This window comes from Chanodichthys erythropterus, chromosome 20 (genome assembly GCF_024489055.1).
Source record: "Chanodichthys erythropterus isolate Z2021 chromosome 20, ASM2448905v1, whole genome shotgun sequence".
Taxonomy (NCBI): Eukaryota; Metazoa; Chordata; class Actinopteri; order Cypriniformes; family Xenocyprididae; genus Chanodichthys; species Chanodichthys erythropterus.
The window spans coordinates 29,860,618-29,875,204 of record NC_090240.1 but is presented as its reverse complement, the minus strand read 5'-3'; the positions used below and the strand labels follow the sequence as shown (position 1 = coordinate 29,875,204).

Here is a 14,587-nt window from a genome sequence, read left to right as displayed (position 1 = left end):
TGTGGAACGGCATGAGGGTAAGTAATAAATGACAGAATTTTCATTTTTGGGTGAACTAACCCTTTAAATCTTTTAGATGCCACAGACAACCAAATATGATCCTCTTCATGTGAGAGACCCCATTTTAAAATTTAAAAAGCAGCAATATATGTTCATATAAAAAGAGACTAATTTAAACTGATATACTACACCAATTTTAAAATGTTATTTGGGAAATATTTAGTTTCTATTAAGTTAAGTTTTAACACATTATTACCCGGTTTCACAGGCAAGGCTTATTCCAATTCTCATTTATCTATTTTTATTTTAATCTTTTTTATTATTTTTAAGTTTTTCTCTAAACTTTTCCAAGGTCCACAGCTGAAAAACCCCAGACAAGATTACCTCTTCCTGAGCTCCTCTTTAGTGTCAGGAAAAGTCGTCCTGGCTTGTGTTTTTGGAGGTTGTGGGTCAGATGTGCTGGACGTTTGAGCCTGCTGACCTGCAAAGTTATAGAAAATCTAAAACAATTATCGCTAACATGCATTACATATTAAATATCACACTAATTGCAACTCGTAAGCACACAGGCATATAAACTGCAAACATTTATGAACATGGAAAATATTATGTCATACTTAGGTTTTCTTTATTGTTGACAGGTGGACTTGGATCAGCACTGGCATTCCTCATGCGCTGTAGGACGTCTTCAGACAGCTAAGAACATGAAAGAATAAAAATGACTGATGAACATCAGTGCTTCCCACACATAGACTTTACTTGGGCGGGCCGCCCAGGTATAATAACGGCCACCCAAGTATATTCTGAGACACATTTTTGCTTTTATTATTTTTATCATCTTATACTTTTATACCCGCGCAAGATAATGAAACCATCCGCGATCGATTAACTAGTCGTTCCGTACCTGCTCGTTATGTGTGCGTCAGAACTGTTTACTCCCACTAACATTCCCACAGGTGCTGCATGTTGCAAAGTCACAAGGTCACAAGTTCTATAAGTTCGTGCAACAGTGCTTCAGTCTGCTTCAAAGTGATTCTCAATCGATGAAAAGCGCAGATTTATGCCAAGCGATTGCTAATGAACTCAAGTTGATGAATTATTACGATGTCTACTTTATGGCTTTTATATAAAATGTTTTAGACGATTGTAAGATCAGCCTGCAATAGTACATACATTTCAAAATAAGAGTCCTGGTGTATTTTGGGCTTGTTTATAATTAAAAGTCATACGCTAAGTTTTTTCTTTTTCTTTTGGGCATTATTGGTATTTTGGTTACACAATAAATTGTATTTAATTTGATTTCCATTTAATTCATAGTAAATTATTGTAGTCCCCCCCACAGGAAGAAAAGACTTATGCTGCGTTCACACCGAACGCGTCTGGGGCGTCTGAGGCGTCTGACTTACATGTTAAGTTAATGCAAACGCGCGTCTAGAGGTCCTGCGGCGCGAATCAAGCGTCTAGCGCGGCGCGAATCGGCCGTTGACGCGCGAATGGCGCGGCGCGAATTGAGCGTTCACGCGGCTGACGCGCGAATTGAGCGTCTGACGCCCAAACGCCCGAGTTGAAAAATCTGAACTTTGGCGTAAATTCGCGGCGCGTTAACCAATCAGGGACTCTGCTTTGGTAGTAACGTGTTTATGATGTGATCAGTGATGCCGGAGACCAGAACAAAGATGTCGCTGTGTGTAACGTTAGCCACCCTGAGCTCTATGATGTGTCATTATATTTTTATCGAGACCGGAATAAAAAGGACCTTGCCTGGAAGAGAATAAGCGAAGAAATCGGACAATCTGGTTAGTTGTAAAACTTTTTGCATGATTTTAGCCGTTGATACTAGCCCACCTTCTAGCTAGCAAAAGTCGGCCGGCATAACCGAGTTAAATTGCCGCTACAGGTTTCCAACTGACGAGATTATGTGTTTATTCAGAGGATCTGTGCAGAAAGAGATGAAAGCCCCTCCCATGACGCGAATTCGCGTCTGAACACACTTTGTTTATACGCGCGAATTGAGCGAATTTTACGCGCGTCTGAAGCGTCTGACTTCAAAATGTTCAAGCGTCCAACTAGACGCGTCTGGCGCGAATTTGACGCCCCAGACGCGTTCGGTGTGAAGCTAACTTAAGAACATTATTTGACACATACAGTACAGTCCAAAAGTTTGGAACCACTAAGATTTTTAATGTTTTTAAAAGAAGTTTCGTCTGCTCACCAAGGCTCCATTTATTTAATTAAAAATACAGTAAAAACAGTAATATTGTGAAATATTATTACAATTTAAAAAAAAAACTGTTTTCTATTTGAATATATTTCACAAAGTAATTTATTCCTGTGATGGCAAAGCTGAACTTTCAGCATCGTTACTCCAGTCTTCAGTGTCACATGATCCTTCAGAAATCATTCTAATATGCTGATTTGCTGCTCAAGAAACATTTAATGTATACAATTGTACAAAATATTTGTGTACAATATTTTTTTTCAGGATTATTTGATGAATAGAAAGTTCAAAAGAACAGTGTTTATCTGAAATCTGATCTTTGTAACATTATAAATGTCTTTACTGCCACTTTTGATTGATTTAATGCATCCTTACTGAATAAAAGTATTCATTTCTTTAATTTCTTTTCAAAAAAATAAAAATTCTTACTGACCCCAAACTGAGGACACTGAGGACAACTGATGGACTCAAACACAACTATTAAAAAAAGGTTCAAATATTCACTGATGCTCCAGAATAAAACATGATGCATTAATAAATGGAGTGTGAAAACATTGGAATTTGAAGATCAAGGTAAATTGTATTTAATTTGTCTTCCGAGAAACATGCAAATATCTTCTGTTGCTTCCAAAGGGCAGTACTAAATGAAAAAAAAAAGATATTCAAGCGAAATAAGAAAAAATTGGACCTCTTCATCCTGTTCAAAAGTTTTCACCCCCCAACTCTTAATGCATTGTGTTTCCTTCTGGAGCTTCAGTGAATGTTTGAACCTTTTTTAATAGTTGTGTTTGAGTCCCTCAGTTGTCCTCCATGTGAAAAGATGGATCTCAAAATCATTCACTCACTGTTGTAAAGGGTTCAAATATGCAAAAGATGCTGGAAAACTGAAGAATTTTTGGGACCTGGAGATTTTTTCTCAAGAACAGAGCTCAGTTTAACTGCTCAGAATAAACACGGGACTCATGAACAACCATCACAAAACAAAACAAAACAAAAAAACAGTTGTAGATCATCCAGGTAACCACACACAGTGGTTTACTAATTTTTGAATGGGGCCATTTTGATAAATTTAGCTTTAAATAAAAAATAACTTGCATTTTGTATGATATCTCTTATTTTGTTAAAATTGTGCACATTTTCACAGATTCTGCAAGTGGTTCACATACTTTTTCTTGCAACTGTATAATAATAATAATAATAATAATAATAATAATATATTATTATTATTATTATATTATATTATATATATGATCTATATAAAAATCTATGTAGTGATCGAACTCAAAAGATTCCAGTCAGAATCAAACTCACAAGCAATTCTGTAGTAAACTCTGTTTAAAGAGTATTAAAAGATTACCCGTGCTTAACGTCCAGACAGTACCATACATACACCTGCCCTTAGTTTCAGTTACACTTCTGCACACCTGAGGAGCCACTAGGTTAGTACGTTATCAGTCCAACACAACTTCCAAAGCAGAAAACAGTTTCTCAAACCCGAAGACGCGACTGTCATTAACCAGAGGCCATCTGTCAATCATATGCGGACTGCAGACGTAAGAACTCCATACATTCATGTATTAGTGAAATGACAACATTGTGGCCTGTTTTCACAAACTCGTCCCATTCATTGAAGGACGTTCGGCTAACCCTGTTGCAAATTCACTCAACAAAATCCCGCAATACCAAAGATAATCGTAGATAACCAGTATGACTTGAAGGTAATAAATATGGGATGTTGGGTTACCTTCACTCCACGCAGAATCCTCACCCTGTCATCCTCATCTAGGCCGAAAGAAACTCTCCTGGTCGTGCTTTCTCCGGATCCCATCGCTTTTTGTACAGCTTCTTTAATGGACCTTTAATGAAAGATAAACATTTTTATTCTTTAACTGAAACGAACACAAATTATTTCGTAAATACGCCGATATGTTTGACAGATTCACATCTTACCGTTGGGAAGTGGCAGTTTGTAAGGGCAGTATTCTGAAATACTATTGGCGAGTGACAGTGCAATGAGCCAATGGAATCGCAGGATATATCGGCGACTGGAGAAAAGGCTTCTGGGAGTTGCAGTCCATAAGACTCAGCGCTCATTTACTTTACAAAAAAAAAAAATGTGGAAAGAAGAAACCTAGAGTTATACAATAAAAACTTAAATTATTGGGACTGTGCTCCAGTTATGAATCAAATGACTTCCAAAAGCCCAGGAGGGAGTAATGTTTCTTACATGACGTTAAAAATTTGTTTTAAATTAATTTACTGTTGTTATTATTACCTCCAACTATTTTTATTACCTCCAGCTGTGTACATAGTGACCATTTAGTGGGTAAGATTTTCCAAAACCCTTTATTAACAATATTTGGATAAACACAAAATGTATGTTTTCTCATTTGACTCTAATTGTAATACAATTTTGGCTAAAAAACAATGAACTCCATCCTTTGGCTAAATGAAAAATACATTTTATAGCAACTCTGCATATCTTTCTTCACAACTCTATATATATTTATTACAATATAAACTGCTTAAACTGTCCTTTTTTTTTAGGCATATGAAACAAATAAGCTTTCTAAAAACACCAACACAAGATGACTAATATTAATGTTGGCTACTTGTGCTCTTTTCAAGCTAATTTGGTAAAGGTAAATTTTTGATTCCTATACAATAACTTGCTCAAAGTTTTCCCAAATGTTATGTTGCTTCAGATAAAAATGTGCAATGAGATATTAGCCTCATACATTTAACATCCATCACACAGTATTCATGCATTCAGCAAAATCATAACACAAAACATAACTCAGACACACTTTTCTCTTTCAGGTATTGATTTATTAAATGCCATCATACTCCTCACACAAGGCATCTTAAGCAAGTACTGTACATATAATAACATTCCCTGTTTTACAGACAAATCACAAGAAGAAATGTTCCTATGAAGCAAAGGACGTATGTGAATGACAGAAAGCTGCTCACTGTAACATGTGTGTGAATGGTAAGTGCACAGTAATTAATAATTTCTTTAACTTTAAATATATAGCGCAAATATTAATTGTAAGACAGGATATTGAAAGAGGTCTGTCCGTTATCCAAAACCGATTTCCATTAAGAATGTCCTAAAGCTCCCACTTCCAATGTGGCACTGATGCAGAATTATCCCAGCACTAACTGTTATTGACCATGCATGTTCCCTTTATTCCAACAATAGAATTATAATACAGTGCCCCAGGAAATTACAGTGCCATCAAGGCATTTCGGTCTAATGGCTAAATGTCTGTCACAACACCATGCATTTAATTAAAGATTTCAAATGATATGAAAATGACTTAAAATACACCATCATCACCGTTAGACAGAGAGCTCCACAGTAGGACTGTCCTAGAGAAAGTAAACTGCGGCAGTGACATCTCAGGGATGAAACAGTGCGACAGCTTCAGTGGACAATGATTGTGAATGGGGTACAGAAAATGGAGAGCTTGTGGGCCATTATGATTGGCTGGGATTGCAGGGGGGCGTGTCTAAGAGTCATTGACAGACATGTTCTCTACTTTGTTCTCTATATCAGCGTCACCGCCCTGTTTCTTCTTCTTCCCTCCTTCCTGCTGTTTCTTCTGCTTCTTGGTTGCCTCCAGGTCAATAGGGGCTGGCTTCACAAACTTGATCATTTCTGTTAAACCTGAGTAAAGAAACCATAATATTGATTGATATTTGGTGACTTCTTCTAATCCGAGGAAACACAACCTACATACAATGAACAGCTATCTAAAATGTCCACTCATAGCTCACATACCCAGTACTTTTGAGAGAACCAAAAACATGCAGCGCAACTAGCATGGTCTGATTCTTGAACTAATGACTCTTCTGAGTTGGTTCTTTTGAATGAATCAAAAACATGCAGCACGAGTCTGATTCTTGAAGGAATGACACTTATGAATCAGTTCTTTATAGTGAATCAAAAACATATAGCACGATCAGTGTTGTCTGATTCCAGAATGAATGACTCTTATGAATCGGTGCTATATAGCAAATCAACACACAGCATGACCAGTGTTGCTTGATTCCCAAACAAATGATTCTTATGAATTGGTTCTTTGTAGTGAATTAAAACATACAGTGCGACCAGTGTCGTCTGATTGCTGAACGAATGAATCAGCAGTGTTGTATGATTCCCAAAGGAATCATTCAGAGGAATCAATATCAGAACATGAACCAGAATTGTTCAATTCCATATGATTCACACCCTAATTATTAACGACTAGGATATGGAATCCCAAAACAAATCTTTTCCATGCATGTAGAATAAGATTGAGGATTTAAGATTTTCTATCCAGCCAAACAGATCCATAGCGGTGCTCACCTGGAGGCATGAATGCCTTGAGAGGTTCTGGAATAACAATGCCTTCCTCTGTCTGGAAGTTCTCCAGGATTGCACAGATAACGCGAGTGGTCGCGCACATGGTGGCATTTAGCATGTGCACAAACTCAGCCTTTAAGAAAACAGAAACAATGATCAATCAAACCTTATATGGTCAATACAGATTACCCAGCATCCTTCCTCAAAACAGTGGAGTAGCACTGTACCTTGTCCATCATTTTCTTAGTCTGCCCGTAGCGAATACGCAAGCGGCGAGCCTGGTAATCTGTGCAGTTTGAACATGACACAAGCTCTCTAAAAGCCTGGGAGCCTGGGAACCAAGCCTCTAAATCCAGCTTTTTACTAGCTGCGTGGTTCAAAGCACCTGTGAATTAAAAGCAAACAATTCATTTGAAGGTTTTTTATGGGAAGCTAAGAAAAGCCAACAAATGGTCCATTGGTGCTCTCAATAGAAAAAACTGGGCAAAGTGTACAAACCTGACACAATGTTGACGATGCGGTAAGGGATTCCTAACGACTGATAAAATTCTTCAGCAGTTCCAATCATCTCATCAAACATCTCCCAGGACTTGCCGTCATGAGGAGAGGCGTACACAAACTGCTCGATCTGGAAAGCGATGGAAAGAGTTTGTATTCAGAGACTTTGTGACTTCATACATGAAAAAATGTTATCAAAAAAGATTCTTCTAATTAATACCAGAACATTTTCCATGATCTTTACTTGCTGCAAAATTTGATAGTGGCCTGTTCCTTGTCATGAAATAATATACTCAATAATATAGTCAAATTAATATTGTTCACTCATTATTTTCATGATAGAATTGCTCGGACCTTCTCAAACTGATGGACTCTGAAGATCCCACGTGTGTCTCTGCCGTGAGAGCCCACTTCCTGTCTGAAGCAGGTGGACAAGCCGGCATAGCGGATGGGGAGATCCTCTGGCTTCAGCCACTCATCTCTCAGGAAAGCAGCGATTGGCTGCTCCGATGTTGCAATCAAATACTTTTCATCTACTGTATTGTCGTCAGACTTCTCGCTCCCCTTCCCGATCACCTAAACAAAACACATTACATTAAATGCTTTGTTCCTTTAGATCAAGTTTTTTAGTTGTATTAAGTGGATACACACATATATATAGCCAATTAGCAGGAAGATTGAAAGCCTAAAGAAAAATGGCTAAGAAACATTACAAAAGAGAAAAGGACAGAGGAATATCACTGGAAAAAGAAGGGTTATCAGCAGGCAAGAGCTTTTTTAGGACCCTCATTAATATTAGAGAAGTTTTCCAGCACTGAAGAGAAGCAGGAAAGGCCTGAAAAGGGCCGCTGAGATTGCGTTGTTTCTGATCTATACGTGAGTAACATTGGCTTTGTTATCTTTCATATGGTGTTGTTGTAATATTGGCTATAGTAACAAGACAGTTTTGAGTGTAATTGTTCGTCTGGAGCTGGTGTGCTGCTGGCGACTAACAACAAACTTGCTAGTATTAACTCTTGTGTACTATATGTTAATTGTTTGTTTTTCCTTGTCATTCATTCATCATCTCCTCTTTATTTTTCCTAAAGCATTATTTTGCTTCGATTTAGCTATGATAAAGAGAAATTTACTCTTGCGTTATGTGTTTGTGCATTTTGGGGGTGGAGCAATGATGGAAGGGGTGTGTTTATTTGGGTTGATTTCAAATATCAACAGCATTACTCAGAAATTGCTTACTGCACCTTTAAATGATTTTGAATTTATTGGGTAAAAATAAAAAAATACATCAAAAGGTCAAAATAAAGTAGAAAGTTATAGATACAGGACAAACCTTATAGAGCTCCTCATCGAACTGGCTGAGCTGAGCGACCTCCTGCATGACTTCTTTCCTCATGAAGAAGGGTGTGTATAGCAGGTTGTAGTTCTTGCTGTACAGGATCCGCAGTGCGTAGTTAATTAAAGCCTGCTCCAAGAAAACTAAAGGCCCCTGAAATACAACATACCAGCCAAGAAAGCTAAACAATTAAAAAAATGGGTGCTTAGTGCTTTTTGGTGTAAATATTGCACAAAAAGGCACAATGGTTACCACATGCTCAGAATTTAAATGTTCAGATGGGGTTTACACAGAAACAGTGCCGTTTTTCTTCGGTTCCCTCACTCACAGTTTGACAATCCACAAAAATGTAATTTTAGGTTAAAGGGCAACAAACCTTTAGGAAGTATCCTCTGCTTCCAGCCACAATGGCTCCTTTTTCCCCTTCATATCCATCCACCATGACAACCAGGTCCACGTGAGAGTACTTCTTCTGCACTGTGCAGTCACCCCAGGTGCGTTCCACCTTATTATCAGCATCCTGAGAAAGAGAAACAACGTTTTACCTTAATCTCCAGTTGAATACGTTAAGCAACATCATGGTAGTATGGTTCATTTGCTACATTGTACACTGCCAGGCACCAAAGGCAGTGTGTGACTTTTTTTTTTTGGCCACACGTTTCCATGGTGGTTGTAGGATTTCCGGACCTGCCTAATTTATTGTGTATATAAAAACACCCACTGTGACTGACGACTGAAACTCACCTCATCGTTGCTGATGGGAACAGAGGGATGCAGGAGGTTGCCGATCTCTCTCAGGTACTCAAAGCGCTCCGCCTCCAGCTTTAGACGATCGCTGTCTGTCTTCTGCACAGCCTCGTCCACCAGTAACCGCACCTTCTTAATCTGAGTCACTGTGAGGGGCTGCCAGAGACAGGATGGAGAATTAGTGGTCACAGATGGGCTGTGGATCATTGTTTGATGGGGATATATATCAACACTTCAGTTCAAAAGATTTTTCTAGAAAAAAAAATTTGGCAAATGTTGATAATAATAAATGTTTCTTGAGCAGCAAATCAACATATTAGAATGATTTCTGAAGGATCATGTGACACTGAAGACTGGAGTAATGATGCTGAAAATTCAGCTTCAATGTATACTGTAATAATATTTCACAATATTACTTAATATTACAATATTGCAATATTATTAAAGTTTATTTAAAAGTGGACTAATCCTTTAATCGATCATGGATGGTTTCATTATCTTGGGCGGATATAAAAGTATAAGAGGATAAAAAATAATAAAAGCAAAAATGTGTCTGCAATATACTTGGGCGGCCATTATTATACCTGGGTGGCCCGCCCATGTAAAGTCTATGTGTGGGAAGCACTGTACACTTATAGTCCATTATACACAAAATATGAGTTATACATTATTGCACAACTTACTGATAACGTATCTCCAGTGAGGGCTTCCAGATTCTGAACCTCTTCTGGAAGAGTGTCATCATCACCAACTGGCTCTTTCTTCTACAAAATCATCATAAGACCAACAAGCAGAACTTTATTATTACTTAGCGATAACACATCAAAACAAATAAATGAGAACTGCTTTAATTACCTTCATCTTTTCACCAATGGCTTTGCTGCACAGATTCTTGGCCTTGTTTAGGTTATCCGCGGTGAAGCGACCTGGAGGCATAAAAAAAAGAAATATATTTTCTAACATTAATGCATATCACTGATATATTGTCAAGTGGTCTGGCAAGAGTAATCATACTGTTTTATAAATTATACTAAAATTTGAAATCACCTGGAGAAAATTTTTAATGAAAGTGCCTACGGCCGTTGCCGGTGATTATAATTTATAAAGCTTTAAATATGGATATTTTTCTTACAAAAAAACCCATCGCTTCACTTCAGATGCCTTTATTAACCCACTGGAGTCGAATGGATTACTTTTATGATGGATGGATGAGCTTTTTGGAGCTTCGGGCACTACTCAATGCCATTACAAAGCTGGGAAAAGCCAGGATATTATTATAACTCCGATTGTGTTCGACTGAAAGAAGAAAGTCATATACCTAGGATAGCTTGAGGAAGAGAAAATTATGAGATAATTTTCATTTTGGGGTGAACTATTCCTTAAAGTCGGCATGAAACTGAAGTTGCGATAGTATTTTTCTTCACTATTGTGACATATACGAGTGAAATGGCTTCTCAAACAAGAGAAAATGTAGGGTTGATTTTGGTCTTTTATGTACTTGATTTTGTTCATCGGGAATTGATTGGATCCTTGGATGGTTGTGGTTTGCTATTGGTCGATCTCATGCCAGTAAACACGTCATCAGAGAAGAGAAGAGATGTCGCTGCAAGTGGGATGGGAATTTATTTTAATTAAAGATTGTGAGAGCATATGAATTTTAAAACATTAATAATGTGTATGGATAAATCATTTATAATAAATACTTCAATATTCCAAAAGAAAATAAGAATTGTCCATTTTGATTTCATGGTTACTTTAAAGGGTTAGTTCACCCAAAAATGATAATTCTGTCATTTATTACTCACGCTCATGTCGTTCCACACCCGTAAGACCTTTATTAATCTTTGGGACACAAATTAAGATATTTTTGTTGAAATCCGATGGCTCAGTGAGGCCTGCATAGGGAGCAATGACACTTCCTCTCTCAAGATCCATAAAGGTACTAAAAAAATATTTAAATCAGTTCATGTGAGTACAGTGGTTCAATATTAATATTATAAAGCAATGAGAATATTTTTGGTGCGCCAAAAAAATAATAAAAAAATAACTTATTTAGTGATCGCCGATTTCAAAACACTGCTTCAGGAAGCTTCGGACCATTATAAATCTTTTGTGTCGAATCAGCGGTTCGGAGCGCCAAAGTCACGTGATTTCAGCAGATTTTCAGACGCGTGATCCGAATCATGTTTCAATACGCTGATTCATTATGCTCCGAAGCTTCGTGAAGCATTGTTTTGAAATCGGCCATCACTAAACAAGTCATTATTTTGTTTTTTTAGCGCTCCAAAAATATTCTCGTCGCTTTATAATATTAATATTTAACCACTGTACTCACATGAACTGATTTAAATATGTTTTTAGTACCTTTATGGATCTTGAGAGAGAAAATGTCATTGCTCCCTATGCAGGCCTCACGGAGCCATCAGATTTCAACTAAAATCTTAATTTGCGCTCCGAAGATTAACAAAGGTTTTACTGGTGTGGAACGGCATGAGGGTGAGTAATAAATTACATTATTTTCATTTTCGGGTGAACTAACCCTTTAAAGCAACCCTAAGTCTTTAGTCCTGATTCATATGTGACCACATAGAGCTGAAATATAGTAATTATTCCATTCCATTTTATGGAACAAAATTGCCAAACTGTCATTCCCTAATACTTTCACTTCAGTTGGACAGGCAAGAAAATGGTGAAAGTATCTGAACACAGCAGTCAGCAGCTCCTCCTCTCACTCTGACATAGAGATTGCATCAGATCCAGCTGGGTGATGCTGCGGCACGTTTAACCAACACATACTCATACCTCTCGTCTCCAAATAACACCTAATATAAACAAATATTAGGCTAAATAACAGATACTAGTTTTATTACCTGACGTAAACAATGTTAATCACACTATGACAGGTGAGTTAACAATTAGCGTCAATGCTACATGCTACTCCAGTACACCGGTAGTGCGGTTTCTGCACGTTTCTACGCATTTAACATTAACTTTATTATGTGTTATAGCACAGTTAGTGTGTGTTTCCTATCGTAAAGTCTTAATCTTTATTAACAGATCCGTTATACGTGTCACAATCTGTTCTCATTCACAGGCTGCCATGTGTTTCATTAGCTTTAGCGTTAGCCCTTACTCACATTTCCTCCATTCTGTATCCGCCTGGACCAGTTTGTCCACCAGAGACACATCCTTGAACCGTTTCCTCTGGGTTTCCCGAACGATTTCAGGATCGCCGCCTTTGTCAGTGCGAAACAGGTCTAAATCGAGCACCATGATGCCTGTGGACGCGGTGTGCAGTGCGGATGAATGAAGGGAAAGAAAATGGAAAGTGTGGAGGAATATGGAAGGGAGGCGCTAGAGAGCACCTGCTCATGCATATTCATTACTCTGCTGGGGAGCTGAGCTGATTAATATTAATCACTTTAAATCGACGTCGCATGGTAACCTTCCGCAAGCATTCACGTATACGCTAATTAATATTCATGAGCTTATTCAGATCAGCTCCATACCAGGAAAGAAAGCAAGGCTGTATTTAAAGCTATCATTTCTGGTGTATTTTTTCTTTCTTTTTTTCTACTGAAATTTCTTGGAAAGATATTTATGCTGCGTTTCGTCAGCAAAACAATCAAAATATAAAACATTAAATAACATTATAACCCACTGAAGAGATTTATGATGTATTAAAAATCAAATATGGCTGGCGCTGCTATGAGAATAAGGTCTGCGCGGTTATCATCTATTTACTGGCTTTATTAATATGATAGAACCTTTCTGTGGTTCATTATTGATAGGACTAATTTATTCACAATTAGGATTTTTCTTCTTGGTGGTGGTGATCTAAATTTACAGGTTACCAGCAACACAGGCCATTTTTCATCGATAGGTTTGAATTGGTCAGTCTACATCAACATTTCATTTGGGATGTAATGGCAACATTCCTCACAAGAAATCATTATTTTTCCAAAAGATGGCTTGACAGTAACATTCTTTTGGTCAATAAGCAGAGTAATGTTCAAGGTGATTTGTGTAGATATCAGGAATGTTTTGATCATTTTCCAGTTCCAATTTCTCAAACAGAATATCTCTGCTATACAAAAACGCCTTAAAGGTGCCCTTGAATTAAAAATTGAATTTATCTTGGCATTGTTGAATAACAAGAGTTCAGTACATGGAAATGAGATATAGTGAGTCTCAAACTCCATTGTTTCCTCCTTCTTATATAAATCTCAATTTTTTAAAAGACCTCTGAAGAACAGGCGAATCTCAACATAACACTGACTGTTACGTAACAGTCGGGATCATTAATATGTACGCCCCCAATATTTGCATATGCCAGCCCATGTTCCCAACATTATGAAAGGCATTAGACAAGGGCAGGCATTAACGTCTGGAGCAGCACAGCTGAATCATCAGACTAGGTAAGCAAGCAAGGACAATAGTGAAAAATGGCAGATGGAGCGATAATAACTGACATGATCTGTGATATCATGATATTTTTTGTGATATTTTTAAACTGTCTTTCTAAATGTTTCGTTAGCATGTTGCTAATAAACTGTTAAATGTGGTTAAAGTTACCATTGTTTCTTACTGTATTCACAGAGACAAGAGCCGTCGCCATTTTCATTTTTAAACACTTGCAGTCTGTATAATTCATAAACACAACTTCATTCTTTATAAATCTCTCCAACAGTGTAGCATTAACCGTTAGCCACGGAGCACAGCCTCAAATTTATTCAGAATCAAATGTAAACATCCAAATAAATGCTATACTTACATAATCCGATGCATGCATGTAGTATGCATGACAAACACTTTGTAAAGATCCATTTGAGGGTTATATTAGCTGTGTGAACTTTGTTTAGGCACTGTTTAAGGCTAGCGCGAGCTCCGTGGGCAGAGAGCACGAGATTTAAAGGGGCAGCAGCATAAATCGGCTCATATTTAATGATGCCCCAAAATAGGCAGTTAAAAAAATTAATTAAAAAAAATCTATGGGGTATTTTGAGTTGAAACTTCACAGACACATTCAGGGGACACCTTAGACTTATATTACATCTTGTAAAAAAATGTTTGATGGCACCTTTAAAGTCCCCCTGTAATCAATAATTTTATCCCTCACCAAAATTACGTTTTTTGACGTTTTGTCCTGTGAAAAAAATCTTAATGCCTTAAAACAGCTTGAATGTAACTCTACACCCTTGCCTAATTTATTATACATGGGTCAATAAATATGCAAATTAGCCCTGCCTCTACTTGCTCCTCATGCCAGCTCAGAGATCCACTCGGTCAACTTACTGAGGTAAACGCTGCACAATGGTATCGCTCTTTACAACATCGGACACATAACGGTAATTAATATGATTAGCCTTTCGCTTGACTATGTTATCAAACAGCTAATAATGTGTTGCTAATGTTACACAAACCATGTTCCTGTTCGCCA

At 37.5% G+C, this 14,587-nt stretch overlaps 2 protein-coding genes across 3 annotated transcripts in view; both read right to left on the bottom strand.

Moving 5' to 3' along the window:
* chchd6a (coiled-coil-helix-coiled-coil-helix domain containing 6a) overlaps positions 1 to 4,220 on the bottom strand; it is an 81,711-nt gene extending 77,491 nt beyond the window's left edge. For both annotated transcript variants that reach the window (XM_067371320.1, XM_067371322.1), the window contains exons 1-4: positions 4,169 to 4,220; positions 3,963 to 4,074; positions 618 to 696; positions 385 to 481 (exon numbers count right to left, since the gene is read on the bottom strand). In XM_067371320.1, coding sequence (XP_067227421.1) covers positions 385 to 481; positions 618 to 696; positions 3,963 to 4,046 — 260 coding nt within the window. In that variant the 5' untranslated portion in view covers positions 4,047 to 4,074; positions 4,169 to 4,220. The remainder of the gene's footprint in view (positions 1 to 384; positions 482 to 617; positions 697 to 3,962; positions 4,075 to 4,168) is intronic.
* Positions 4,221 to 5,032: 812 nt separating this feature from the next.
* Positions 5,033 to 12,494, bottom strand: sars1 (seryl-tRNA synthetase 1). Its single transcript, XM_067371083.1, has 11 exons — positions 12,285 to 12,494; positions 10,003 to 10,073; positions 9,831 to 9,911; positions 9,145 to 9,303; positions 8,777 to 8,920; positions 8,398 to 8,553; positions 7,422 to 7,643; positions 7,068 to 7,197; positions 6,797 to 6,954; positions 6,573 to 6,702; positions 5,033 to 5,891 (listed from the first exon to the last, which is right to left on the bottom strand). Exons 1-11 carry the CDS (start codon positions 12,418 to 12,420, stop codon positions 5,734 to 5,736), a joined length of 1,545 nt encoding a protein of 514 aa, XP_067227184.1. The 5' UTR covers positions 12,421 to 12,494; the 3' UTR covers positions 5,033 to 5,733.
* Positions 12,495 to 14,587: the final 2,093 nt, after the last annotated feature.